Source organism: Hyperolius riggenbachi, chromosome 1, assembly GCF_040937935.1.
Source record: "Hyperolius riggenbachi isolate aHypRig1 chromosome 1, aHypRig1.pri, whole genome shotgun sequence".
Lineage (NCBI taxonomy): Eukaryota > Metazoa > Chordata > Amphibia > Anura > Hyperoliidae > Hyperolius > Hyperolius riggenbachi.
In genome coordinates this window covers 579702377-579728203 of record NC_090646.1, presented here as the reverse complement: position 1 = coordinate 579728203, position 25827 = coordinate 579702377, and the positions used below count along the sequence as shown (strand labels likewise).

Here is a 25827-nt window from a genome sequence, read left to right as displayed (position 1 = left end):
TTAACTCAGTTTATTTTCACATTGGATGTCCTTTAACCACTTGAGGACCGCTGTGTTAAACCCCCTTAGTGACCAGGCCATTTTTCTTGAAATTGGCCATTTTTCTTGAAATTGGCCACTGCAGCTTTAAGGGCTCGCTGCAGGGCCGCACAACTCAGTACACAAGTGATTCCTCCCACCTTTTCTCCCCACCAACAGAGCTCTCTGTTGGTGGGGTCCGATCGCACCCAAGGTGTTTTTTTGGTGGTCATTTTAATATTTTCCCTATTGTTTTACAATAATTGTATAGTAATTAATATATAATAATTTTATAACTCCCCCTCCCTCCCCCCGCCAGCCAATCAGCGTGTTCGGCTGTCAAACTTCAGCCTATGACAGTGGATCACTTCCTCAGCAACAGAGGGGACAGCGCTACCTTAGATCGCAGCGCTGTACGCGGTAATTAGACGGCGGTTTCGCAGTCTAACAGTCTGCGATAGGCGATCGCCGTTGGGAGACTGAAGGTGAAGCAGAGCTCCGCCTTCCAAGCCGGGATGCAAGCGCGATCTCCTTCTAGCCCCATAGAAGGCCGTTCACGCCAATCGGCGTGGAGCAGTCGGCTAAGGGTTAAGCAGTTTTCTTCTTGAAACAAAACAGGAGCAGCATGCAACAAAAACTCTAGTTATGCAGTTTGGTGCATAAATATCCTTTAGAAAAAGCACTGAGCCATATTAAAAAACACACCAAAAACTACTCCTTAGGTATATGCATTTGTCTAGCAGATTTGGCTACAAATCAGACATTTTCAGGACTGATGGAGGATTCATGAGTTGCAAATAATGGAAAACCCGATTCTTTGCTGCACAAATAGCAGCTTGATGTGCACCAATGAAATACCAGCAGAGCCAGATCATCCACAAGTTAAACCTAGGCCATTGCCTAGGCGTACGAGAGAGAACGGCGCCGGAGACTTGGGCGCAGGACACAGCCGGCATATGGCTGATCCTGCTGCCGCACAAGTCCCGGCCGTGTTAATTACTCCAGGCCGCCATGGATATAGTGGGGGAATGAAGCAATTGCTGGAAGCCGAATTATTGTTTTAAAAGCAACTACAGCTCTGTCTTCTGACGGCGCTGAAGTTACTCCCTGTGCCTGCTATAGCCGTAGTTCCTATTACAGCCTATGGTGGCGCCGGCTGCGCCCAAGTCTCCAGCGCTGGATTCAGCGCGTTCGTTGCCTAGGGCCTGGAGAAAGTCTATTGGCCTGACAGATGATTATCAGCGGTGGGCAAAAACTGCTGCTATATTGCTCTTTTACCTTAATCCTTTTCTGAATACCAGATTCCTTTACCAGAATTACTTTTATAACCAACTGCAATCTAAAATGCTACAGCATGCACGACAATGGCTTGTTTTGTCTCATCCTGCAGCAGAAGCGGTAACAAGCAGATGTGCTGCATACCAGATATCAATACTCTACAAGTCACTTCATGTTCAAGGGAATTCACTAAAATTCAAGTTAAAACACAGTGTAAAGCATTTATTTTACTTGCTGACGTCAACAAGCAAAGCTGGCCATCGTTATTCCCACGTTTTGACAATTCTGCATCGAAACATTCTCACAAATACATAATCATATTACATTCCTTTGTGTGTTTGTACTACCAAACCGACTACAGGAACAGCTACAAGACTGCTGAAAACTTCCTGCTTGACTGCCCAATATAATCTGGAGCTTCAAGAAGACTCTTCAAGCAATACAACTGAATTTATAGATTGACAGAAGAAAATACAACACACCCAACCCATCCATAAAGAATAAATAAGAAACTCATGCCAGGCATTCAGATATTGGAAAAGCTAATACATTTATATTAGGACCTCCACGTTTTAGGTTGAAGCTCTTCTGACCTTTGCCACTTAGTGCACTTATACAGAAGTGTGGTTAAATTGTAATTTCAGCAAGGAGGTAGTAAGGGTGGAGGTACTATCCATTGCCACAAAGAGTTAAAAAAATATATAATTCACGACCGAAATGGAAAAAAAAAAAAAGTTTATGTCCCATGCCATTATTCTCCATTAACCTCTTCCACTAAAAGGACAACTGTAGTGAGAGGGATATGGAGGGTGCCATGTTTATTTCCTTTTAAATAATACCAGTTGTCTGGCAGCTCTGCTGATCTATTTGGCTGCAGTAGTGTCTGAACAACACCTGATCTGTGTTCAGGGTCTACAGCTAAAAATATTAGAGGTAGAGGATTAGCAAGACTGCCAGGCAACTGGTATTTCTTAAAAGAAAATATGTATGGTAGCCCCTTCTTGCTTCAGTTGACATTTAAAAGGTGCACTACATCAAAAATGTTTAAATGTTTAAAATTTAAAATATGTGCAAACATATAAAAAATAAGTAGTTTGTTTTTTTCTTGAGTAAAATGAGCCATAAATTACTTTTCTCCTTTGTTACTGTCACTTACAGTAGGTAGTAGAAATCTGACAGAAGTGACAGGTTTTGGACTAGTCCATCTCTTCATAGGGGATTCTAAGGGATTTATTTATTTTCAAAAGCACTTAGTGAATAGCAGTTGCTCCGTCCCAACGGCCAAAAAACTGTAGCGAGCAGGGAAGCTGGCCAGCATCATTGTTTAAATCCTTTCTTAGGAAATATCTTTATAAAGAATAAAAGCCTTGCTGAGAATCCCCTATGAAGAGATGGACTAGTCCAAAACCTGTCACTTCTGTCAGATTTATACTACCTACTGTAAGTGACCGCAACATAGGAGAAAAGTAATTTATGGCTCATTTTACTCTGGAAAAAAAACACTGTTTGTCTATGTTTGCACATAGTTTAAAATTTTTCGCCGTAGTGCCCCTTTAGGGACCAGAGCCATGCTTTCCTTTTAGTACACTGTGATTGGCTCACAGTAATCACAAGGTCAGGAGCCAGTGAAATCGTCTCCTGACCAAGACAAGAAATCTCTGCAGAGCTTTAGCCAAGAACAGTCTAGTGTGTATGAAGCTTAAGCACAATGACCATTTCATGAACTTTTAGAATGATGTGGCAAGTCTATTGGAGCAGAGGGAGAAGCTTGAACTCAAGCTAGATATGAAAGGGAAAGTTTTGGGCCCAACAATCTGTTCCCAAATGAGTGACCCCAATTATTGGGCATGAATAGGACCATATAACATTTATGTATTTTTGCTATAAATGTGGATTTCTTCTGTAGAGACTATACTCACATGTGTGATCCCATATGGTGGTCAGAATAAGCTTGTAAACCATTTACACTTCTATGTTCCATTATAGATCCATTGGCCTTCTCATTGTATTCAGAAATTGCAGGGACCACTTGAGGATTCACGCTTTTCACCTGTATTGGTAAAATATATAGTTAATTACAAAGCTTGTTCAGTTGGAGAGAAAAAAAAAAAAAAAAAAAAAAAAAAAACCACCACAAACTGACATCTGTTCATCAAGTATACATACTGCTCCCTCACATATCCCTGTTGATGTAGAGGAAGCAAAAAAACTCTTACAAGGCTTGGAGCCAAATAGCCCTACAGGAGAAAAAAAACCCTTTCTAACTCCAGAAAGGAGTCACCTAATATCCCTGGATCAACACTTCCAGGAACTACCTAATAAATATAGCTGTGGATGTGCTTCATTGTCTGCAAAGCCTCTAAGCACACTTTAAATGCAGGTACAGAATTTGCCATAACTACTTCCTGCGGTAGGATATTCCACATTTTAACCACTCTTACTGTAAAGAACACATGGCCATACATATATCCTCTTGTTGGAGGGCCAAAAAGCTCATGTTGCAACCTTTTGTAGCAAGTAAGCCCGGATTGTCCAGTCTGTCTTGGCAAGTCAAACCTTCCATCCCTCTGAATAATTCTAGTTGCTCATCTTTGTACTAGTGCCTGAATGTCACTATCCTTGCTAAAGTGTGGCAAAACTGTGTCCCATAATCCTCACAAGTGACTCATACAGAGGGAGCAGTATACTAGCAACTCGTGATTTCCAATTTTAAGCATCCCAGAATTCCTTCTCCAAGTCAGTTGTTCCCAGCTGTATGCCACTGTTATATGGTGCCCTACTGTTAGCGTGTCCAAGATGCCATACATCTATCCACATTAAATTTCATTAGCCATCTGTCTGCCCATTTGGCCACGCTGTCAAGATCCTGTGATAATATTACCACTATCCTGCCTATGGGTGATAATTCTGCAGTACTTCATAGTACACAAGGGCTGCTGAATTGTGAGCAAAGGCTGCTGAAATGAGATTATTCTGAGCTATAAAAATTATAATAATATCTGGATCTCTAGGATACCTTCAAACTCTTTATACACAACTGATGTTAGCTTACAGGTCTATTATTTCCTGGTTCAGATGGTTTCCCTTTCTTGAACAAGGGTAAAAATATCAGCTGTACACTATTTATAGTGATATTCCAGAAAAATCACTGAAAATAAAGTGGCCTATCCATAACTGAACTAGGACTGCTTTAATACTCCAGGTGCATATATGAAATATGGGCATCAAGGGAAAAAACACAAACCCCCCCCAAAAAAAACCCAAGATCAGGTGCAGGAACAGTGCCGATAGAATATCGGTATGTTTACTGATATTATTTACAGTGTTAATTTTTCCATAGTAAACCATTGTTAAATCTTACTGTCATTAATCCTACTCTCACACAGTAGTAAGTCCCAAAGTTCAGCTGTGGTAGTAAAATGCAATAAGACTAGTAGCATTTCAAAGCCATCAAAAATTGTATTTACCCCCACAGCCGGAAATGCACCGGTTTTGCCGTTAGAACACAGGAAGCATTCCACTGATTTAAATCCAAACAGAAAGAAGAAAAACACGTTTCCCTTGTTTCTTTTTGTTATGGTTACAGAAAGATAAGAGAAACTGTAGCAAAGTATAGGCTGGTGAAGCACTGTGAGAGATCTCATAAGGAAGCTACAGGGGAATGAACCGGATAATAGGACTAGGGTAGCAATGTAATCAAACTGTGGAGTCGGTCCAAAAATCCACCGACTCCGACTCCTCAGTTTAGGATTCCACCGACTCCGACTCCACGACTCAGACTCCTCTAATTTGCATATTACAATTTTGTTGATTAAAAGTATGTAACATGAAATTCGTCTCTTAACTGCCGACGCTTAGGAATTTTACAAGACAACTGAAGTGAGAAGGATATGTAGACTACAATATTTATTCCCTTTAGACTAAAACTAGTCCTTGGTAAGAGTACTTGTAAAAGGTACAAACCGGAACAAAGAACATCTATCAGGCCCTAGGCAATGTAAGTGTGGGTACATGTAAGAATGATGTGCAGGTACTCTGCAGGGGAATGAGGAGATTGTAAACAGACAACACCTCTGTGTTCAATGTGCACAGCATTCTCAGTGGATTCCCTGCAGCTCTGTGGGGAGTGCATATGTAGAGTATAGTACTACTGTGTAACAAAGTAAACCTGAGACAGATGAAATTAAAGTTTTATACATACCTGGGGCTTCCTCCAGCCCCCTTCAGGATAATCAGTCCCTCGTTGTCCTCCTCCACCACCTGGATCTTCTGCTATGAGTCCAGGTACTTGAACCAGTCAGGCGTAGTGCGCATGCACACACTCCGCCGCCAGGAGCATACTACACCTGTGCAGCACTATTGCGCAGGTGCAGAATGTTCCTGGCTGTGGGAGCGGCATGCGGCCGGACAGCGCTGACTGGCTGAATTACCAGGACTCATAGCAGAAGATCCGGGTGGTGGAGGACAGCGAGAGACTGATTAGCCTGAAGGGGGCTGGAGGAAGCCCCAGGTATGTATAAAACTTTACTTTTCATCCGTCTCAGTTACCCTTTAATTTGTAGTCACCAAACCAAATTTTAACATATCAAATTATTTGATTTCATCAGCAAAGGGAGTGCATACATTTGCATAAATCAGCATCAGTGCAGAATTATTTACATCTCGTTGACCATCTCTATTAGTGACACAGCTACACATCAGGCTTTATTCTTACAGCATAGATGTTATTTAGTATATATAAGAGATTCCTGTGTACACATCATATATACAGTCACAATCAGATATGTATATCTGATCTTAAAAATACGGGGACTGCTTTATTAAAGCAGCACAAGTAACTAATTTTGATTGGTTTATTTCATTTTTGTGGACTAAGCACAGCTATTACTGTATAAATACTGTATATATACATTATTTTTAATGACTATTATCTGAGAAATAGAACATTTTATCATATTTTCTATTTTAATTACAGTTACAAATTCATTAGGAGTCGGAGTCGGTGCATTTTTTCCCGACAGACTCCAGGCACCCAAAATTGCCCGACTCCGACTCCACGACTCCGACTCCACAGCCCTGAATGTAATAGTCCAGTCATCACACACTTGTTACAGGTCTAACAGAACTGGCCATACATTGTACAATTTTGGTTTTGATCACAATTACCATCATAATTATGATTATTATGATTGACGTTATGATCAAAACATTGTGATTCAGTGTTTCAATGTTAATCAAATACTTAAATGCACTTCAATTCACAATTAATTCAGAGGCGTAGCCATGGGGGGGTAAGGGTGGGGCTTATGCCCCCTGGTGTAGCACTGTGAGGGCGCTCAACATGGCCAATGCACCACTATATGCGTGAGGGGCGGCTCGCTGGCTGCCCGACGTGCCCCTGCTTCTCTCGCTCTATCTGCAGAGGTGTGCAGAAAGGTTAGCACCAGCAGAAAAGCGCATCTGGCTATCTAAACCGTGGAAGGTGGGCACACTTGGCTATTTAAATGGGGGCACATCTAGTGTCTGAATAGGGGAATGGGGCACATTTGGCAAACAGGGCAGAAAGGTGGTACATATGGCTATCTATAACAGCATATGTATATTTGACTCCTCCCATGACTACATTCTGATGAGTGGCTGTGCCCATTTTGTCCAGAGGAGGGAAGGGGCGCAAAACCTGTGTTTGTCCCCGGGTGCTGAAAATCCTAGATATGCCTCTGAATCGATTAGACATTTTTGTACAGCTATAAGTGTAAGGGCTCAAACCCACTAGCAGCCTTTTCTAAGCACTAGTGATTGGAAAAAGCTCTTGCTAATGCAATGCTATGGGTTTTTTTTATAAAAAAAAAAATCATTGCTTAAGTGGGATCACACCCATAGCATTACATTAGCAAGAGTTTTTCAAAATCACAAAGCGTTTAGAAAAGCGCTCCTAGTGGGTTCCGGGCCTCAAAAGGGTTTCCACAGTTATAAAGAAGTGAGAAGCATTATAGCTAGATGAAGTGTATAAGTATCACTATCCTGAAGATGAAGATATGGGAGCCAATGGGAGAAAGCATCACCTTTAGTAGTTACTACTAATCTTTAGAGTACCGCCACCATAAGGCCTGGAACCCACTGAAATCCGCAAACGCAACCGCTAGCGTTTTGTCTGAGCGGTTTGCAAGCGGATTCATGCGCGTTTTCGGTCACGTTTTTTAACAGTGTATTTTTTTTGCTCAGCGGTTGTGTAGCGTTTTGCGTTTTTATCCTGATTGGTCCTGTGAATTATTTTTAATTTTGTTACAGTGTGCTGAACCGCAAAACGCTAGCAAAACCGCTCAGTTTAGGTTTTGCTGAGCGTTTCAATACTTTACATTGAAGCGCTAACGCTCCCAAAATGCTGCAGGTCCTGCGTTTGCGTTTCTGGGAAACGCAAACGCTCCTGTGGAAGTTGCTCCATCCATTAACATCAGCTGAGCGTTTTGGCAAAACGGTAGCGTATCGCAGCGCTGCCAAAATGTTCAAAAAACCGCTCTTGTGGGTTCCAGCCCTAACACTGCAGGAAGCACTGAGCAATGCAAATAAATGGTTTCCTTTATCACCACACTTTCATTTACTGTGGCTTTAAAAATACCTCAAACAGCAGTGATAACATGAATCACAGCTGAATTTACTGAGGGTTTATAAAAACCAGCAGAGGTCCTGTCATTTGGGGAGCATTTTATAAAAATATATTTTTTTTTTAAATTAAACAGCACTTCGCACTGAAGATAAGAATTCTAAAAAATAAGAACTTTATTTTTACACTTGGAGAATCCAAATCACTTTATTTTATGACATGGGACTCTGGGCGGAGCTCTGTACACTGAAGTTTCCAAGCATGCAGAGCAGCAGCAGATATTACGAAGGATTTTGTTTTCTTAACCAATTACAGAGAATACAATTTTGAGGTGTGGCAAACGCCAAAGGGACTGAAACACAGTAAAATACAAAGTGGATAGCAACTATGAATCTTTAGACAAGACAAAGAACATTTATATCGCACTTTTCTCCTGGCGGACTCAAAGCGCCAGAGCTGCAGCCACTAGGACACGCTCTATAGGCAGTAGCAGTGTTAGGGAGACTTGCCTAAAGGTCTCCTACTGAATAGGTGCTGGCTTACTGAACTGGCAGAGCCGAGATTTAAACCCTGGTCTCCTGCGTCAGAGGCAGAGCCCTTAACCAGTACACCATCCAGCCACTGCTAGCCACACATTGACAGAATTCAATACAAATCTTATTTTTCTTAAGGAAAAAAAAAAAAGTTATATTTGTCTAACGTACAGTGGTAGTTTGCTTTTAAGAACGACCAAGCCAGAGTATATACGCCCCAATTATCACATTTGACTGAAAATAAGGAGGGCTCTTCAGATTTTCATGCAATAGTTCATTATTCACAATGGAACTATGGTTTAATTAGTTTCTTGGAATTGCAATAAAACTTTGGGGGATGGGGGGGGGAGAGGGTAGAGGATTGTAATCATATAACACTTTTGTTAAGCAATTTTCTACTTGAACACAGTGTGCAGAGGAGAAAAAAAAAAAGGGGGGGGGGGAGAAGAAGAAGTAGGATGTACTGCGTTTGGGGAAAGAAAAACATTTTGCTTTAGTAGAAAATCTTGTGCAATTGGAAAAACTCATGCGTCCTGAAAAATCAGATCAGAACGCATGCGGAGTAAAAGGCCCATAACAGTCAGTTATCATTGAACCTTAATTTAACCTTACGCCTAATAATTGCATCTCACAGAAAGTTGCTCACAAGAGATGGTATTTTCAGGTTTCGTTTGGCAGGTCGTGAAGGAAATCGGCACAACTGTAAAACTGAACTCAGTTTTTAAAGAGGAACTGTCTCGAAAAATCTTAAAATTTAACACATGCAAATAAGTACATTTCCTCCAGAGTAAAATGAGCCATACATTACCTTTCCCCTATGTTGCTGTCACTTACAGTAGGCAGTAGAAATCTGATATTGCCGACAGGTTTTGGCTTAGCCCATCTCTTCAAGGGTAGTTCTCAGCATGGCCTTTATTCTTCATAAAGACATTCCCTGAAAAGGATTTCTACTCTGCACACCTTTTTGGCAGTTTGATGGAGCAACAGCCATTTACTTAATGCTTTTTATAATTCAAGAAAACCCCTATGAGAAGATGGGCTAGTCCAAAATCTGTCGGTAATGTCAGATTTCTACTTACTGTAAGTGACAGCAAAATAGGAGAAAAGTAATTTATAGCTCATTTAACTCAGGAAGAAACATACTACTTATTTGTATAGGTTAACATGCATTTTAAATGTTATGATTTTCGTGACAGAGGTCCTTTAAAGACCTATATATGCACTTTTGCAACCTAGACCAGTGATGGCTAACCTTGGCACTCCAGCTGTGGTGGAATTACAAGTCCCATGAGGCATTGCAATACTCTGACAGCTCTAAGCATAACTCAGGGAGGCATGATGGTATTTGTAGTTTTGTCACAGCTGGAGTGCCAAGGTTAGCCATCACTGACCTAGACAGATCATTTGTGGACCCAGAAAATGGAATACTGCAGTCCTCTATTCTAATTCAGGTTTTAAAAAGCACTCATCCATAGAGCTGGACAAATAGAGTTTGCACAGGTTACACAACCAAATGAGGGCAATACAGAAAGTAAATGGTTGTGTAGCAACCCTTGTATGAACTACATGGTGATGGGGCATTTTGCAAGTACACCAAAACACAACTAAAGACCCGGAGATACAGAAAAAAAGCCAATTCTGCATCAGCTCCCATGTCTAGACCTCTTGCCCCACTGCAATCCAGGGCACCTTGGATTGCAAAAGATTTTTCCCACCCCAGCAACCGCTATTGGGTCACCAGGACCTCCAGACACTGTAGCTCTTTCTTTCCCCAACCTGTCAAGGCCCTCAACTCATCCCCCCTCCGCCCAGTTCAGCTAGTATTGTAACTAGCTATCTACACTGCACTGTGAAATGTAAGTTGTAATATGTTTTTTATGTGCACCCATGTGTATGTTCTTTGTCCAGGAAGGTATGCTGTTCTATCTTTGCAAACAATTCCTTGTACAATATCCTGTATCCTATAATGGTTCCTGGCATTAGCCCATTGGCATCAGAGGTAGAACCTCCCTGTGAGTAATAACAGATCGCTGAATTACTGCAGCCACTCATCAAGTACAATGTGTTCCTAAAAATGTGTAAAGGATATTCCTGGCTCAGATGGTTTAAGGTTTCTCCAAATAGATAAGGCCTGCATGATATGTCTTTCCTTATCACAGCAGGCTGCTTGCATTTCTACCATTTAACAACAAACTCAACTGTATCCCCAAAAAAAACCAAAATAAATAAAAATAAAAATAAGAATCTCAAGCAGCCTGGGCCTCTTGGAAATTGCAACACCCATCTCTATGCCTGGATGTCGGTGTTGTGTCTGATTACGCTGCCTGATAGTTTGCGCTGCCCCGCATGCGCAGTAGGAGACTGTGCGGCCACAGTTCCTATTTAATTATGCTGCTGGTGGTAAAATACTAAATATCTCCACTTCCTCACATCCTACACTCCCCAAATTTTTAGGGTAGGGAGGGGACCCCCCGAACTACCTCTATGCCAAATTGCACCCCCTCCCCCCCCCCCCCCCCCCCCAGAGACCCACTGGCTCCCGAGATAGATTAGAGAAACCCATCTCCTGAACCAGCGGGGCTCGGGGGCTGCAATTTGGCATAGAGGTATTTCGGGGTATCCTCCCCCTATCCTGAAAATGTAAGGAGTGTATGATGTGTGGAAGCGGAGATATTTATTATTTTACCATCAGCAGCATAATTAACTTCATACTGAGCATACGTGCTACTCAGTGTGGAAGGGAGCTTCCGGGCAGCGCAATCAGACATTACACCGGCTCTGTATATCACCCCCTAACATACAGTGCGGACTCTCAGGCAATCTGTCAGGGAATAAGACTCACATTACTACATTAGGATTTCAAATCCATCCACAGCTTCAGTCCTATCGACAACGTTACCCTTGTGCATGAAACCTCCATTTAATCCTTGTTAACGATGGTAACTGCATAGCTCCCAACTGTCCCTCTTTTGGAGGGACAGTCCCTCTTTTCACCTTATTTGTCCCTCTTTAAGGAATATATATATATATATATATATATATATATATATATATATATATATATATATATATATATATATATATATATATATATATATATATATATATATATATATATCTACTTAAAATGAGTGTGATTGACTCTAAACTTTATTCCCATCCTTTAAATTGATAAATTACTAATTTTAAAATGTTAATATGAAGGAAAATGAATCAGGATAGAAAGGATCAGTGTAGCTTGAATTATAAAACATTTTTCTTATGAAATCTTTATGGTATGCGTGACTAGGGGTGTGACGGGGGCATGATCAGGGGTGTGGCTTAAGTGTCCCTCTTTCTCATCTCAAAAAGTTGGGAGGTATGGGTAACTGGATAAAATAGCGTATATTTCCTTGGCTGAGATGAGGCTGGGCAATCTCATCACCCAGGAGCTCCATCCATCTGCAAATCCTAACTTGAAAAAAATATGAGAGATAGACCTCCAATGCTGAACGTTTCATGACCCCAATGAAGACAGTATGAAAAGTGTGGACAGATGCCTTTAGGAGTGTATGGAATAGACAACCTATCACCTCACACTCCATTATGGGATACACCAGTCTGGCTCACTTTCAGAAGATCCCTGACCCGGTTACTTTGGGCATAACAAGGAATTTAGGCAATACAGCACATGGGCATGAGAGTCTTCTGTCCTTCAATGACATGAAACAACTCTATTCTCTATCCAATAAAATGTTTTTCCATTACCTCCAGCCTAGGCACGCCTTTACATCTCAGTTTGCCAACTGTTGGCCTGGCTCTAGAAGCGTGTGATTTGGAGAAAACACGGATTAAACTCAGGTTAAAGAAGCCCTTGTCTGCCATGTCAAACTATTACACACGGCAACAAGGGGTCTCATTGCTAAGATTTAAGGCCCTTCTGTGAGATTAGCATTTATTTTTTTTTCCTTAATTTGATTGCCACTTTTATAATGTTATATTTATGACGGTATTCAGCTGTATTATTGTAGTGACCAGTACATGGTTGGGGTGTGTGTGTGCGCGCACACGTGTGTATATAAAAGTGGTCACATGTATGTGTAAACTCAGCTCCTAGATCACAAAGGCTCCCTGCAGTGGGTTTGTATTGTATGTTTCATTGTTATAACGGTGACTCCCTTTCGGTGGAGTGCAAGTCCTCTTGTGGAAGGTGAGACTTGACAGCAGAGACAGCACAGAAGCTGCTATAGTCCTCTCCGCAGAGCCAGAATAAACAAGCTCACAATGTAATGAAACTACAAGTCCCTCCCAGAAACTGCAACCTCTCATTACAAACAAGTCTCTGTCATGAGAATGTCTTACATCATCACCATCCCTGAGCAGCTGAATCACACGTATCGGCCTCTCATCGCAGAGATGGAATGTTGACCTCGAGCCCTGGCAGACGGATAGCGGGCCGCACACCTTGCTGCAAGCAAGTCAGCAGATTTCTCAGACATGTGTCTTTAGAAAAAGAGAATGTAATATGTGGGCTCACTTATTTGCTGTCTTAGCTTAGCATTTCTGAAGCAGACAGTAATTACCTTTGCCATAATGAAGTCTCCTCTGTTGTCCAACCTTTGCCCAATTTGAGTTTTTTTAGACTCCATCAGATACAGACCAGCTCCTTACAATAGAACACTATGGGCTTGATTCACAAAGACAAATAGCATGCCTTATCAAAGTTAACATGCCTTATCAGAGTAGTTCCACAAACCCACGGGGGCTGAGGGCAGGACAAGTGGAGCTCTCGTCATTGCCAATTAGCAGGCATACGTTCGCTATGCTACTCTGATAAGGCATGTTATCTCTGATAACGCATGCTATTTGTCTTAGTGAATCAAACCCTATATGTGCTGCGTCTAATCCTGCCAATTTAAAGCCCCCATCCAGGAGAAAATGTTCTTAGTCTAGTCACTCTAGTGATGGCGAACCTTTTGGAGGCTGAGTGCCCAAACTGCAACCCAAAATCCACCCTATTTATCACAGAGTGCCAACACGGCAATTTATACTGAAAACTGCGAGTTTAGTTAAAGTGGACCCAAACCAAACATTTTTAATTAAAAATATTTAGTTGTACCACTCTGACACATACAAAGATAAATAAACACTACTTCAAGCCTATGAGCATTTCAGTGCATGCTTTTCACCCTTCTCTTTTCATAACTAGGGTTATACAGGTGGCAGCCATTAGCAATTCCTCCTTTGCTATTCCACCAGTCTGCCGGATTCTGTCCCGGCAATATGAAAGGAAGGGAGGGGTTTCTCCAATAAATGTAAAATATTTTAGATTTGTCATCATGCAACTGAAAAAAGGCTGCAATTTATTAGAATTTAGAAAATGGATTTTATTTCTGAAATCTTGTATTTTTAATTTGGATCCACTTTAAGAAAAAAAAAATTATATAATATCCATCTAAAAAAGAGCACAGCATAAGTGTGTCTGCTTGACACTGTACATGCACATGTCTATTTCCCCATGTCACATGTCATCTCTGGTACACTATACCTATATACAGGTATGCCTATACGCGGTACAATAAAAAATTTCAATTTTCCCGTTTATTCAACCAAAACGATCGAATAAAAGTTTAAAAAAATCAATCTGATGGCTTTTTCTTGCCATCAGATTTCCATTAGGGCCAATGCAAGATAAGCAATCTCAACAGATCGACCTAGATTTTCCAGCATGTCAGATCGATTAAAATCGATCAAAATCGGCCGCAAATCAGTCGATTGGTCAATCAATTTGCAATCGACCGATCGATTTTGATCGATAAAAATAAATAAATAGGCTGAGTGTATGGGCCTCTTTACATGTAATGATACCCCTGACTTTTTCCTGTCTCACTTTGTTCACAGTTACATTAAGCCATTTTGATGCCAACACTACTCAATAGGCACACCTTAAATTAGGCTTTGCTTTATTTCAATAAATTTTCAGGCATGTTTGTATGTACGGGTATTTGAACTGTACTGTGATGTTTTTGCATACTAAACATGTCTTGGTTTAAACAAAAACATAAACCGGAATAAAGGGAATAAAAAGATGTCACATTTTATAGGCCAGCTCCAGTACAGAAACCCAATCACTAAACAGGCCACGTGAGCCACAGAGGTGGACACTAAAAGACCAGGAATTAACGTGACCCTGCAGGGAAAGTGGTTCACAGAAGGAGACAGTGGCGTACCTATAAATCAGGCCCCCCTAGCAAAACTTTGGTGGGGCCCCCCCATTGTTCACACCCTTTCACTTGCCAACCCCTAGTGACCTCCACAGCCAGGCGGGCCCCCTCTTGCTGGGGGCATAAAACAAGTGTGGACATTATAATCTTAACACTCAGCCACAACACCTGATCTGAAGGATGGATCCCTTTATCAGAGGGAGTGAAGTAGTAGTAGTTGGGGCCCACTTACAGCTCAGGGCCCAGTTGCGGTCACTGGGGCTGCTCCCCTGTCCTTATGCCTCTGGAAGGAGGCACATCACTGGCTTGAACTTGTGTTCAGTGTAATGCATGTCAGCACACTACGCGTTACAGGATATGGCCTTCTTCAGGTGTGCTATGGATGCTGCCATATTTATGTACATTTAAAACAAATGCTGATTTCATTGTTGTCCTGCTGATCTTCTGTTTCTAATACCTGTAAGCAGGGCTGTGGAGTCGGTCCAAAAATCCACCGACTCCGACTCCTCAGTTTAGGATTCCACCGACTCAGACTCCTCGACTCAGACTCCTCTAATTTGCATATTACAATTTTGTTGATTAAAAGTATGTAACATGAAATTCGTCTCTTAACTGCCAACGCTTAGGGATTTTACAAGACAACTGAAGTGAGAAGGACATGTAGACTACTATATTTATTCCCTTTAGACTAAAACTAGTCCTTGGTAAGAGTACTTGTAAAAGGTACAAACCGGAACAAAGAACATCTATCAGGCCCTAGGCAATGTAAGTGTGGGTACATGTAAGAATGATGTGCAGGTACTCTGCAGGGGAATGAGGAGATTGTAAACAGACAACACCTCTGTGTTCAATGTGCACATCATTCTCAGTGGATTCCCTGCAGCTCTGTGGGGAGTGCATATGTAGAGTATAGTACTACTGTGTAACAAAGTACACCTGAGACAGATGAAATTAAAGTTTTATACATACCTGGAGCTTCCTCCAGCCGCCTTCAGGATAATCAGTCCCTCGTTGTCCTCCTCCACCACCTGGATCTTCTGCTATGAGTCCAGGTACATGAGCCAGTCGGGCATAGTGCGCATGCACACACTCCGCCGCCAGGAGCATACTACACCTGTGCAGCACTATTGCGCAGGTGCAGAATGTTCCTGGCTGTGGGAGCGGCATGCGGCCGGACAGCGCTGACTGGCTGAATTACCAGGACTCATAGCAGAAGATCCGGGTGGTGGAGGACAGCGAGGGACTGATTAGCCTGAAGGGGGCTGGAGGAAGCCCCAGGTATGCAGTGTTCTCCCCAGGCTCTTTTAGCCGGGTGCTCCACCCGGCTAGATTTTGTGACCACCCGGCTGTCATCGGCTCACCTCCTCACCTATTCCTATGCTGTAAGCACAGTTGCCCTGCATTTTCAACTCGCCCCACCCGGCTACTTTTTCATGCCACCCGGCTGCTATTTCATGCCACCCGGCTGGAAAAAAATTCTGGGGAGAACACTGGTATGTATAAGACTTTACTTTTCATCCGTCTCAGTTACCCTTTAATTTGTAGTCACCAAACCAAATTTTAACATATCAAATTATTTGATTTCATGAGCAAAGGGAGTGCATACATTTGCATAAATGAGCATCAATGCAGAATTATTTCCATCTCATTGACCATCTCTATTAGTGACACAGCTACACATCAGGCTCTATTCTTACAGCATAGATGTTATTTAGTATATATAAGAGATTCCTGTGTACACATCATATATACTGTACAGTCACAATCAGATATGTATATCTGACCTTAAAAGTACGAGGACTGCTTTATTGAAGCAGCACAAGTAACTAATTTTGATTGGCTTATTTCATGTTTGTGGACTAAGCACTGCTATTACTGTATATATACATTATTTTTAATGACTATTATCTGAGAAATAGAACATTTTATCATATTTTCTATTTTAATTACAGTTACAAATTCATTAGGAGTCGGTGCATTTTTTCCCGACTCCAGGCACCCAAAATTGCCCGACTCCACAGCCCTGCTTGTAAGCCACTGAAGCAGAATGATTAGATTATGATCAGGTGCTCTGACTAAAGGGGTTTGTTTTATAATATAGCAATGTCAATAAAAGTGTTTTTGGAGCGATTGCGATTAGCGGTGCTATGCATGCTAATCGCGATTGGTAAACACTAATCGCTGGCAAACCGCTGCATGTAACACGTTTGCGGTTAACGCTAACCGCAAATGCGGCAGTGAGAACACTGCCATGTGTTACATGCTGTAGCGGTTTAAAAAAAACGCTAGCGGTTTGCCTTGAGCCCGCTCAAGTGACAACGGGCCCTTATTGGTAACTATCTATATACCCCCGAAAACAAACATTTTCCTTCAAGCAAAAGTTTCTCAATAAGTAAATACACACATTGAACTCGGCCACCATTCACAGCGCTTTAAAGTGCACCTGAACAAACAGAAGGAAAACAGAGAAATGCACCCTGTATGTTTTTAGAGAGTTTAGCCTGTCTAACTCCCCCTCATAAGTGACTAATCACAGCTGTAATTTGATCTCTCAGCTATGTTGGCTGGTTCCTTTGGCAGAGTCGCTAATTTGTAAACACAGAATGTTAACCATATGTTTGCATCCATGAAAGCAGGATGTAGACTGCAGATTTAATGCAGGATTTGTATCAGCTGTAACAAAAATGTTTTGCTTTAAAGGTTATTATGCTGTTTCTTATCATTTAGGGCAAAGAGGAAGTTCTGAGTTCAGGTCCACTTTAAAACAAACAAACAAAAAAATATTTAATTACCCTGTACTTTGAGCAATTGATAGAGTTAATAAACTTTATAAAGTACTGCAGCTGCAACAATAGTTTACACGCCCTTAAGCTACAGTTTGGCAGTAGTTAAAGTGGTTCTGAACTCTTGCACAGAACAGACGGAAAACCGAGAACTACACCCTGTATGTGGAGTAGCTTGTCTTAATTCCCCCTTATTTGTGTATAATCACAAGTTGTAACTTGATCTCTCCCATGTCAGCTGACTGCCACAGCCGATAACATCCTGTGCTTTCAAATGAGCTTAACCAATAGGTCTGCTTCCATGAAAACAGGAAGTAGAAACAGTGCAGATGTATTTCAGGATTTGTATCAGCTGTAATAAATGGTTTTCTTTAAAGGTTATTATGCTGTTGCTTATTTTTTATCGCACAGAAGAAGTTCTGCCTTCAGATCCGCTTTAATAGTTTATATAATAGTAAATATACAAATTCAGGAGCCAATCTGTCCAGTGTAGGGAGCCATTGGGTACTTTGAAAGATTTCCAAAGAACAGTGGAAAAGCGGAACAAAGATTAAACTAAAGTATGTATCTGGCTTTTGGCCCTGGTCCAGCCCTATCTACTACTAACAGTGATACAGATTAGCACTATTAGGTGACTATAGGATTTGGCAAATACTAGAATCTCCTCATAGTGGTGACTCACCCATTCTTCCACCTGAGGATCTCCCTCTTCTGCCATCTTCTCCTTCTTCCAGAGGATGTTCATCTTCCCGTATTCATGTATCTTCCTCCTGGTTTTCACTGCAAAGAATATGATGATGGCAAACGCCACCACGATGAGGAAGCCCAGGACGATGGCAATAGCCTAGGAAGAGGAACGTTACTTTATTACTTTCTAGGACACGACTTACTGCTCTACATAGATAACAAATGAGGACACGTGCAGGCAGGATGACTGGGTTCAAACAATAAGCAGAACAATCTTACAGGATGCATCTATAGTGCGTCACAAAAAGTTCAAGTTCCTCTACAGAAAAAAAAAAAAAATGTTTTGTGCCCCACCCAAATAGTAAATAGACAAAAGATATCACATACTATCATCATCTCTCTGCAATGTTTATCACATACTATCATCATCTCTCTGCAATGTTTATATGACCAGTGCTGCTGAACTATCCTCTACTGTGTCAACCACAAGGCCTTTCAGGATGGGGGTGAATCAAAGCTGGTGTTCAGCCTCCATGCTATTGTAAGTAGAGTGGGCAGAGCATGGTAAACATCCATGGGGTGGAGGGGGGCTGAGGATGGTAGGCATCCGTGGGGGGGGGGGGGGGGGGGGAGAATGGGAAGAGGAGCTGAATATGGCAAGCATCCCTGGGGGGAGAGGAAAGAGGTGAGAGGGAGCTGAATATGGTAAGAATCCATGCTGGTACACTCATTTTATTTTAGGCCTAATGAAAAAATAAATAAATAGAAAAAAAAATAAATAAATAAACTGATCCGCTGTAATCCTTGTACCTGAATTTAGTAAGCAGAATAGTCACCCAGAGTTACACCTCTTCCACTACTACAGCAACCTGAGAGTCTGTAGTTTGAAGTGAGGAGTAAGACGGCTGGCTTCCTAAAGGTCCCGCCACAGCTCTGGTCTATCGTGCCTCATGTACCACACACTGGGGGAAGGGGCCCCCACGACTTTTGATTTTTTTCCCAACTAAATGCAAAGTCTAGGAATAATGGGAAGGGGGTAGCAGAAACCAGTTTTGCAGGTACAGTAGTCACACAACTAAAATTCTAGTTTGTTAAGGGGCCCATACACTGGTCAATTTCAGCCATCGATCGATTCTATGGAATCGATCAGAAATCGATTTTATCAAATCAAGTTGCAGAAAATCTATAAGTGTATGGCCATCTTAAGTTTGTATCATAAGACCCTTCCTTAAGGTGGTTATACACGTATACTGTAGATTTGCAGCAGATTCGACCATCTGATATATTTGTCAGATGCCTCAAGTCGAATCTGATGTGTGCCACACACTAGGAACAGATTTCCTATAGATTTCAGAATGAAATCTATTGAAAATCTATCTAAATGCATTAATGCACCATTAGATCCAGTGCAACTCTATGGGCCATTGATCTGGTGCCAGCAGCAGATCGACCTAGATTTTCCATCCTGTCAGATCAAATCGATCGAAATTGGCCGCAAATTGATGGATCGGATAGAATTGATTTCTGATCGATTCCATAGAATTGATTGTTGAAGTAGACCAGTGTATAGGCCCCTTTAGGTTTCCTGCAACTTTTTCACTAACTTACTCTCCCCTTTTGCATATTCAAGGAATTCAATTTTTAAATAGCCATGTACAGTACTACAGAATGCTTTTATCTTCTCATTATTATGTTAAAGTAGGAAAAAAAATATCAATTCTGATAGAGTAAAGCAAATAAAACCATTTGGCAGATGTTAAAGGACAACTGTAACGAGAGGGATATGGCGGCTGCCATATTTGTTTCTTTTTAAGAAATACCAGTTGCCTGGCAGCCCTGCTGGTCTATTTAGCTGAAGTAGTGCCCGAATCACACACCTGAAACAAGCATGCAGCTAATCTTGTCTGGTCTGCCAAAAATGTCAGAAACACCTGATCTGCATATGATTGTTCAGGGTCTATGGTTAGAAGTAGAAGGGCCCGTTTCCTCTAAACTGCAGTCAGTGTTATTCAAGGGAACTGTTTCAAATGACGCAAATTTCTGGTCCCTATACGATGCAGTGCAGCTAAATTTATGGATAGCATGCTGCAGTTTGCATCCAGGTCCCATAGGGGTCGTATTGAGCCGCACCGTATCGCAGCACAACCGGAAGTGCCTGCGGGTGTATGCGGTGCAAGGATCGCACTGCAATGTGACCAGCGGAAACAGGCCCTAAGAAACAGAAGATCAGCAGGACTGCCCGGAAACTGGTATTGCTTAAAAGGAAATCTGAGTCACCCTGGGCTGCTTGAGTATTCCATAGGCTGTAAGGCAACAGCTGAGAGTGATACTACACAGCTGATGAAGCAGAGCACATGGAGAGCTGAAAATGCCACCAAGGAAACAGAGAGCAAAAGGTAAGTCAGCGTAATACAGCTTTAACACTTCAAGTCTAAAGATAATTTGATGACCATCATCAACTAAATCTTTATATAAAAAAAAAAAAAGGGTACAGCGCGCGAGACTGGCTTAAACAGGCCATTTCAGATACTCAGCAGACTGGAAGAACTGGTTGATCAATACGGATGAGCTTTCACCCAGGCACGGAGATTGTAAAAGCAAACAAAGCCAGCAAGGGGCAGGAGAAGGCGCTCATCAGCCTCCAGGCACTCTCCTCCAACTAGGGCAGGAACAGGCCAAACTGGGAACGTAACTGGATGAGGGGGCAAATGTCCTGAGACAAAATGTGTGGTCTGTCACATATCACACTGCCATGGCTAGGATTATTAAAGAGGGAAACAGGTGATTTAGCTCAGTGCTCAATGATAATTTAATTTCATAAGGGCAGCCATCTTTTTGGTTGAAAGGAGGTAACAGGGAGCATGAGACACAGTTCCAACTGTCCTGTGTGTTGATCACCCCTCCCAGTTGCTAGGCAACATGAACAACAACATAGGTAATCCCATCATGCTTTGCACAGCATGAGGGAAAACCCGCCCGGGCAGGTCTCTTTGGTGGGTGGAGTTTAGCTAAAAATGCAGCTAAAAATTAGGCTTTGGTAAGAAAAACAAAGTTCTGATGCTGTGAATCTTAAACACCAAGCCTTTTCAGTGCTGCCGAGTAGATTTTTAGTCCGGAGGTTCACTTTAAAGGGATACTGTAGGGGGGCAGGGGAAAATTAGTTGAACTTACCCGGAGCTTCTAACGGTCCCCCGCAGACATCCTGTGTTGGCGCAGTCACTCACCGATGCTCCGGCCCCGCCTCCGGTTCACTTCTGGAATTTCAGACTTTAAAGTCAGAAAACCACTGCGCCTGCATTGCCGTGTCCTCGATCCCGCTGATGTCATCAAGAGCGCACAGCGCAGGCCCAGTATGGTCTGTGTCTGCGCAGTGCACTCCTGGTGACATCAGCGGGAGCGAGGACACGGGCGTGCAGGTGCAGTGGTTTTCTGACTTTAAAGTCAGAAATTCCAGAAGTGAACTGGAGGCGGGGCCGGAGCATCGGTGAGTGGCTGCGCCAACACAGGATGTCTGCGGGGGACCATTAGAAGCCCCGGGTAAGTTCAGCTCATTTTCCCCCGACCCCCCTACAGTATCCCTTTAAGAACAGCTTGAGGTCATCTGCTTGGCAGAAAGAAATTCAGTACAATGAAAAAAGTTTAGTACAAGTCAAAACTTCAAGCACACGCCATCCCTAGGCAGTGACAGAATTTTTTTTTATTATTTGTATAAACACCTTTATTCGCTGTTGTAAAATATCAGTTTTTAGTTTTGCTTTGTTTTTGGGTTCACAACATTAATTTAATGCATTGGGTTGCAACACTAATGGGCAAGATGTTGTTTAAGAAACCCAAGCCAAATGCAATTGTGACTGAAAAGTAAAATGGCAGGTTAACACGGCTCCAACCTGCCTGGCGTTCTATTAAGATCGCCAGGGAGGCTGCGGGAGGGTTTTTTTTTTAATAAAAAAAAAAAAAAACTATTTCATGCAGCCAACTGAAAGTTGGCTGCATGAAACCCCACTAGAGGGCGCTCCGGAGGCGTTCTTCCGATCGCCTCCGGCGCCCAGAATAAACAAGGAAGGCCGCAATGAGCGGCCTTCCTTGTTTTGCTTCCCTCGACGAGCGGAGTGACGTCATGGACGTCAGCCGCCTCCGATCCAGCCCTTAGCGCTGGCCGGAACTTTTTGTTCCGGCTACGCTGGGCTCAGGCGGCCGGGGGGACCCTCTTTCGCTGCTGCTCGCGGCGGATCGCCGCAGAGCGGCAGCGATCAGGCAGCACACGCGGCTGGCAAAGTGCCGGCTGCGTGTGCTGCTTTTTACTTGAGCCAAATCGGCCCAGCAGGGCCTGAGCGGCAGGCTCCGGCGGTACTGGACGAGCTGAGCTCGTCCAGACCGCCCAGCAGGTTAAGGGGTCAGTCCACCACATATGCAAGCCTTAGGCCCCATTCATACTACTATTTTTCTTTCTTTTTTTGTACTGCAGAAATGCATTAGAACTGCCAGCTGTGTTCATGATCATGCCCATTCACATCCAATGCATTTCTGTGCATTACAATTATATAATAATATATATTTTTATGGCACCATGCACATTTTTGCATTAAAATATTTTGTAATGCGACCAGAAATGCATGCATTTTTTGTCTACAAACATGCACAGCTTTTTCGCAAGTGAGAAGTGTGAGAAGGTTGCCTAAAAACATCCTGGTCAGAAACCTTTTCCACTACACTACCATAGCTAATAGGATACAATCCTCTCTTTGCATACTGTAGTAAAACAGACAAACCGTCCATCAAGTTCTACCAGATATGCAAAATTCATCCAAGTTGATGCAAATGTATGCACATTTGTGCGCAAATGTATGCAGTTTTGAAGATGGACCAATCAATTTAAAACCAGGTTTAAATTGATTGAGCTTTTTTTCAGCTGCATATATTTGCATAAAAATGTGCATAATTTCAGAAGTATTTGCAACTCATTGACCATCCCTAATCCCAGCATGACCTGCTGTTTGCAGTGTGATCATGAATAGGGATGGTCAATGAGATGCAAATTTTCAGTTGATGCAGCATTATGCAAATTTTGTATGCAAATATATGCAGCTTGAAAAATCGACCAATCAAATCCTGCGGAGGTAAAATTTGATTGGCCCATTTTCAAGCTGCATACATTTGCACATAACATTTGCATAATCCTGCATCCATTCAAAATGATTTGCATCTCACTGTCCATCCCTAATCATGAACAGCCAACAAGTTAGGTCTGGATAGTTAAAGGGAACCTTAACTGACAGGGATACGGATGTTTTCATTTAAACAATACCAGTTGCCTGGCAGTCCAGCTGATCTCTGGGCGCAGTAGTGGCTGAATCACACACCTGAAACAAGCATGCAGCTACTCCAGTCTGACTTCAGTCAGCGCACCTGATCTGCATGCTTGTTGAGGGGCTGTGGTTAAAAGTATTAGAGACATGATCAGCAGGAAACTGGTATTATTTTAAAAGGAAAAATCCATATCCTTCTCAGTTTAGGTTCCCTTTAAGCTCTGCCCCCTTTATACAAAAACCAATTGGCCTTGGAGGTGGTTGGTACAAAACCATACTAGAGACCTGCATTGGGGCAGGTATCCGCGGCTTACCCAAATTGCGGGTCGGGTACCAGTTTTGATAATTGGATTGCGGGTCGGGTTGCAGGTAGCAGCCTGTGAGTCGGATCGGGGTGCAGGTAGTGAAAGCAAGCAAGCATGAGAATTTAGTCAAAAGTAACAAAAAAAAAAAAATCGTTCAGAACAGCCTTATCAGTCCGCCGACAGACTTAACACATACTGTACTGTCTGCTGAAAACCCGCCCAGCGGGAGGTGCCGACGGACCAGTCGTTGGCTTCAGTCAGACGTGTACGAGCCTTAACTTTACAGCCTTCTAGTGAGACTACCAATGTATATTTTATAATAAAATGGAAAAAGTAGGTCGCGGGTTGGGTTGCTGGTTTGGAGGCCTGCAGGTCTGAAAAATTAGACCCGTACAGGCCTCCAAGTCATACCACTGAATCAACCAGTATCGGCAGCCCCACCCACAATAGTAAATGCAGTGTCCATATACACCGTCTTAATTTAAAAAAAAAAAAAAAAAATCTCACTAGAAGCATCAGTGTCCATTGGGACATTGCATTTGCGAGATGGTATATTTATAGCTATACCTACAGTTGAGCGCAGTGGTTCATCATTCCTACATGGATATAATCACTGCTTACCTCTTGTGGCTCCACTACACAGTAATGGTAGAGATACTGATTTACAAACACCCCGGTGGTAACTGGAGAATAGAACTGGTTGCATATGGACACAATCTGGGTGTAGAAAGCAGATCCGGATGCCTGTGCTACAGGATTCACTCCTATGGTATACACGATGGTTGCAATGAAGACCAAGCCTCCCATAATTGCACTGACAATAATGATTATGAGGTAGAAGCGGCGGGTGGTGGACGTATGGGTTCTTGTTACAGTCATTACAAACAGCACCATGGCAAGGATGAAGCAGAAGGCAGCCATGGCAAGGATGAATCCTTTGGCAGCTCTGGGGTCAGTATAATTTCCTCCATAAGCAAAGCCCAAGCCCATCTGAGAACCACCAAATCCATAGCCACTATAGCCACCGGCACTACTACCATAGCCAGAAGATCCTCCAAAGCCATAGCCCATGGACTGTCCTGTAATATCCAAGTCCCAGGGCAAGGTGGAAGCCACGCAAGCAAAGATGCCAACACACATGACAACAATCAGGATGGCCATAATCCTGATGATGCCGGGAGGTGAACTCCACTTGTAGAAGTGCTGAATGTGGGGGACCTCATCGTCTGGGTAGTAGGAGTATGCTGGCTGGGAGCGCATCTCTCCTCCATACATATCTCGGCTCGGAGCATAGTTAGACGGTCGACTGCAATAAAATAAATAAATAAATAAATGAAAACAAAAATTTAAGTTTCCATTTTATTTTCGTCAAACAAAATATTTTCTTTATTATCACAATTCTGATACAGAGCAAAGCAGAGCAACTATTGCAAAGTTTCCTTTATTTACAGTATTTTTTTCTAAAAGCCCTCCCTGGAAAAGGACCGATTCAAAGATCCTGTCCAGTAGTGACGGTCATGTCTAGGAGAACTCATGGAGAAGCATGTGATCAGTTTGGTCAGGTGATGGATATGCAAGTCTCTGATTTGTTAATCATGATCATGTGCTAAAGCAGGATATGATCACAGCAAATCAGAGCTTTACAAATCTATCAGCTGATCAAACAAATCACATGCATCTCCGTGTGATTTGCTGAGATACCCTAATGCCTGCTACACACCATGCAATTTCTTGCCAGATAGATGGTCCAATAGCTCAGATCTGATTTCCGATCGTTTTTTTTTTTACCTATTTTTGTATAAAGGTGATCGAAAATTTAATCAGAAAAGATCGGAAATCAGATCAGACCTGTTGGAAAATTATCTATTGGATCATGTCTCTGGCGAGAAATTGCATGGTGTGTACCAGGCATAACCCAGTCATCAGTCCCTGACAAGAAGTTATCCCAGGCGCCCTGCATGGTCACAATCTGAGCACAGCGAGAGATCTGCAGAATAAAGTTTGTTAAAACACTTGCAATGAATATCTGGAGAAGATTTTTTGTTAAGGAGCTTTTGATTAACCAATAATTGGACAATTTTACTACTTCCATGTAGTAGGAGAGTACACTTCC

General features: G+C 42.3%; 1 protein-coding gene across 2 annotated transcripts in view; it reads right to left on the bottom strand.

Moving 5' to 3' along the window:
* LOC137527564 (occludin-like) overlaps window positions 1-25827 on the bottom strand; it is a 70588-nt gene that overhangs the window by 23693 nt on the left and 21068 nt on the right. For both annotated transcript variants that reach the window (XM_068248135.1, XM_068248142.1), the window contains exons 3-5: window positions 24336-25020; window positions 18099-18260; window positions 3216-3346 (exon numbers count right to left, since the gene is read on the bottom strand). In XM_068248135.1, coding sequence (XP_068104236.1) covers window positions 3216-3346; window positions 18099-18260; window positions 24336-25020 — 978 coding nt within the window. The remainder of the gene's footprint in view (window positions 1-3215; window positions 3347-18098; window positions 18261-24335; window positions 25021-25827) is intronic.